The sequence below is a fragment of the Humulus lupulus genome, chromosome 1 (assembly GCF_963169125.1).
Source record: "Humulus lupulus chromosome 1, drHumLupu1.1, whole genome shotgun sequence".
NCBI classification, from domain to species: Eukaryota; Viridiplantae; Streptophyta; class Magnoliopsida; order Rosales; family Cannabaceae; genus Humulus; species Humulus lupulus.
The window spans coordinates 200,427,285-200,431,905 of record NC_084793.1 but is presented as its reverse complement, the minus strand read 5'-3'; the positions used below and the strand labels follow the sequence as shown (position 1 = coordinate 200,431,905).

Here is a 4,621-nt window from a genome sequence, read left to right as displayed (position 1 = left end):
CATTTTATGAGACCCATACTACGTTACATAGTGTATGAACTATATGTCATTGGTCCAAAAGACCAATAGTGATATATTGGACAGCGCTAGTTTTCACATATTAACTCAAATTTAGTAGTTGCTTCATGCAAAGCAATTTGTAGTGACTGTAATTCAAATTATACAAGCTTGAAACATAGATAATGGCTTGTTTACATTCCTAGACCTCCAATTTATGTATATTTCTTTTAATCTTTTGTCATTGTAGGAATAGGATATCAAAATTATCGATTGACATGATTACTGTTACCATTTATTTGTAAAGAACCTCAGAGAAATGAGCAAATTTTATTAAAAGAAGAGAAAAAAAGTATGCAGACAAGATTCCAGAACCTTCAAACTAACAAATAGAACACAAATTTACATACATATTTATATCTATAACAGAAGAAGAAGAGAGAAAAAAAGAGTACTGGTTCTATTTACAACATCAAACACATACATAATCCATCTTAAATCAACTGCGTAATTTTCATATGTACAATGAAAAATTGTCACGAAGTTCAGAGAAAATGTAATGTACTTCCTACAATGTGTGACATGTTTTGACAAACATGCTCACCATAATGTTATTGCTTTCATTCACAAACCCAGATTGGAAAAGTAGGTGATTTTCTCCTATGCATCCATGCGAATGATACACCTGAGGCTCTCTCCTGTAAGCATCAGCTCAAAGGCCTTGTTGATCTCTGTAAAGGGGACTTCATGAGTGATGAATTTCTCCAGCTCAAGCTCCTGTTCATATTATGAATATCAAATGTGTAACTTTGTTCAGAATCACGAGCTTTAAACAATACCATGTCTGTATAGAGAACGTTTTGTTATAGTTTCTGGACATACACAATTTCTAAGAATTTATTTCTTGTTGTATGGACCACAAAACACAACTCTTGACTCGAGTCTTGAGAATGAATTCATGACCAGATGGAAAAAGGGATTGAAATCTTTGATGGGAGATTATGTTTTACCTTGTTCATGTACTTCTCCACTACCAAAGGAAGATCAGAGCGTGGTTTGTAATTACCGAAGAAGGTACCTTTCAGTGTCTTTTCATTAAGAAAATTCACAGGATGAGTTTTGAATGCATCATCTTTATTTGGAACACCAACAAGTACAGCAACACCCCATCCCTGCAAACAAGTAACATGAATGTTAGCAACATATGCTAAATAAGAAAACTTAATCCATTAATTGGTAAGAAAGATCACAGAAATTACATCATGGACACATTCAAAGGCAGAGATCATGGCATTGATGTTTCCAGTACACTCAATGCTCCGATCAACTCCTCCGCCAGTCATGTTTGCAAGCACCTGGAAATTATAGGTAAAACTTTTAATATAGCTAGTTCATTGACAAAAATCATGAGTTCGGTTAAGAGAGGGAAATAAATGGCATACCTCTTGAACAGGCTTGTCATGATCTTTTGGGTTCACAAATTCGGTAACTCCAAATTTCTTAGCTGATAAGAGGAACAAGGAAATGAGCAACCCGCAATTGAAAAATACTAATAGAAATTAAGATAATCATAACTGTACTTGTCAATTGTATCATTCTTATGATGCCACTTCAATTGTTTGAATGAAAATGTTATGTCTATAATGTTTCCATTTATTACAGATTACTAACCTTCATGAAATCTGTTAGAATTTAAATCAACTCCAATGATCCTTGAAGCCCCAGCTATTCTTGCCCCTTCAGCAGCCTATTAAATCAAGTAAAGGAATTAAATTTAGCCATTTGTGCACAAGTAAATAGCAAAAGAACCTTCTCTGACTAGAGATGCATAAGAAACTTACTGCAAGGCCAACAGCTCCCAGTCCGAATACAGCCACAGTTGAACCTTTTGTAGGTTTAGCAACATTCAAGGTGGCACCAAGACCTTCATTGCAGAAATAAAAAATTGTCATTTGGTATAAAGGAATCTTTTGCCAGAAAAAAACAAAGAGCTCTACTGAAAAGTCTTCTATTCAAACCTGTAGAAATTCCGCAGCTGAGGACACATACTTTGTCGAGTGGAGCTGCAGGGTTGATCTTAGCAACGCAGCCAACATGAACAACTGTGTACTCACTGAAGGTTGAAGTTCCAACAAAATGGTAAATGGGCTGTCCCTTGATTGAAAATCTGGACTTGCCATCATTGAGCATCACACCTCTGTCAGTGTTGATCCTAAGGAGATCACACATGTTACTCTCCTCGGATTTGCAATGACGGCACTCCTTACACTCCCCAGTGAACACCGGAAGCACATGGTCACCCGGCCTGAGATCGGTCACACCTTCACCAACGCTTTCCACAATCCTAAAACACCCAGAAAAGTGAATTGAACATATCGAATAATGAAGGCAATAACTGGAGGGTTCAGCTGACTCAAAAGAACAGAAATTGATAAAGAGTCCATACCCGCCTGCTTCATGGCCAAAAATACGAGGAAACAATGGCTTTTGTCCCTGTAGATCGACAAATTTAAATGGTTTAAACGTTTAAGCGAGGAACATTTAAGTATGAAAGAAACATTTTATCAAATATCATATCAGCAACTATAAAAAAATAAAAATAAATTAAAAGTAGTTACTTTGGCTTCCCAGAAATAAACATCAGTGTGGCAAAGGGAAGTGAATAAAATTTTAAGGCGAACTTCCATTGCCTGAGGAGGTGCTACCTCCACTTCTTCTATCACCAGTGGCTTTCCTGCTTCCCATGCCACCGCAGCTGCAACACATGTTTGTTATGTTGAAATCATACTCTCAATTTGAACCAGAGTTAGCAAGTTGGAAAACTATTAAGGATTAAGCTACAAGCAATGAAGCTATGTTTTTAAATGAAAGATAATCAGAGATTGAATATGCTGTATTAAACATTCTTCTTAATTTAGCTTTTAATATGATTTATTCTCCATTTCTTTGCTTATTTTTCTTCTCAAGCAACCAAATGAATTCTGTTCTTGAAAAAACTAAAATGACATTGTAGCTAAAGATTTATAGCCATGTGAACTTCTAAAAGCTTGAAAAATCTTAAAATTAGGTAGTAAACATAATTGAGGAAGGCTAAATCAGAAGTAATATGAGTATATACCTTTACAACGTATGATTTCACCAACAGTGCTCGACGACATAGTTTTGGTTAAACTCTTTTTGTCCATTTAGCTTTAAACTCTTCAGATATTGACCTGTTTGTTGTATGATGATATGGTTTTGAAGTTTATGTGGGTATTTATACTTGAAAAAAAGAGTGAGTGAAAATGTCAAAGAGGTTTTATTTATTTATATTTTAATGGAAAACCAATAAATTCAGATGGTTTTGGTCTTAAAACAGGGAACAGCATCAGGGACTTTGTTCTTTAATTCTAAGTTTCTGGTTTTTGAAAGCAATATATTTATTAAGCCAACAACTCAAATGTGGACTATCCACTTGTCAAGAATCAGGCTGGTAATTTTTTTATTTATTAAAATTAAGCATTCAATAGAAATAGTTTTTAAATACATCCAAGTTGTTGCAACTTGCATGATTATGAATTTGTTTTTATTGACAAGTGTCCTTACATCCATTTTATTGCAAGTTGCATGGTTATGAATTTGTTTACATCAAGAAGTGTCCATCAAAAGTGGTTACATTTGGTTTGCTCAATTAGATATGTAATGTGTCATATATACCTTGTTTCTTTATAAGAAGACAACAAAAGTTGGATTTACGGTATGACCTATGTTTTGTATAAAATTTCCAAAAAAAAAAAATATTGATTGTGATCATTAACCATAAGATGTCATAACAGTAAGCCCACCCAAAAAAAAAAACAAAGAATAAATAAATGCACTGCTTCTTTGATATTTAATATCTCATATGAGACAGAAAAACAAGTGATCCTAAATAACATCTAAGTTGAAGTCATTCTCTTCTAGAATTTACAATAAGATCATGCTGTGTTTTTACATTCACCACGATCTGATAGCAACTGGAGGACTTGAAGAATTTTCTGAAACGCAACAAATCAGAACAAGTAATGTTACTCCATATCATTCAGAAACAAAAAGCAAAGGTGACCAAATCATAAAAAAATATTTGCAAAAAGACATGAATAAGTATGAAGATAAGGATCTCAAGAATGAGGTCCAATGTTCAATTACTATAATGTTTATGGAAAATAAATAAATCAATGAACAGATAACACTAGTGAAGGGCACGTTTGAAATAAATTACCACGAGTCATGGTGCTTTCACTGTCTTCCAGGTTCATTGTAATTCCAACCAACCTGGCCTCGAGCAGGAGTAGGACATATTCTGTTTCAGCACAAATACCAAACTTATTGGCAACCTTAAAATTAACTAGCACAAATGTATTGTATTCATTACATTTTTAAGTTTGCATAAAAGGATTAAGCAATTAAGAGTTACCCCAGTTTTCACTCTATACTATTTCAAAACAAAGGTCATTAATCAGACAATAGAAAAACTCAACCACTATACATAAAAAAAACAAGAAACAAAATAATATTTGAAAAACCAATGTTTTTACCTATCTTTCCAATTTTCCAATATTCATATTGATTTTATCTTGATTTATGCTTGAACATTAAAAACTAA

At 33.7% G+C, this 4,621-nt stretch overlaps 1 protein-coding gene across 1 annotated transcript; it reads right to left on the bottom strand.

The window, feature by feature from the left end:
• Positions 1-436: 436 nt before the first annotated feature.
• Positions 437-3,353, bottom strand: LOC133802390 (alcohol dehydrogenase-like). Its single transcript, XM_062240687.1, has 10 exons — positions 3,116-3,353; positions 2,616-2,752; positions 2,444-2,490; positions 2,016-2,341; positions 1,839-1,921; positions 1,669-1,744; positions 1,440-1,501; positions 1,257-1,352; positions 1,008-1,169; positions 437-774 (listed from the first exon to the last, which is right to left on the bottom strand). The coding sequence occupies exons 1-10, from the start codon at positions 3,180-3,182 to the stop codon at positions 658-660; spliced, it is 1,173 nt and encodes a 390-aa protein (XP_062096671.1). The 5' UTR covers positions 3,183-3,353; the 3' UTR covers positions 437-657.
• Positions 3,354-4,621: the final 1,268 nt, after the last annotated feature.

Excerpts from the sequence above, each read along its gene's own strand:
- LOC133802390 (XM_062240687.1), bottom strand. The coding sequence starts at position 3,182 with ATGGACAAAAAGAGTTTAACCAAAACTATGTCGTCGAGCACTGTTGGT. Across the intron at positions 2,753-3,115 it reads TGAAATCATACGTTGTAAAG|CTGCGGTGGCATGGGAAGCA; the intron begins GTATATACTCAT and ends CATGTGTTGCAG. Across the intron at positions 1,170-1,256 it reads CCTTTGAATGTGTCCATGAT|GGATGGGGTGTTGCTGTACT; the intron begins GTAATTTCTGTG and ends ACTTGTTTGCAG.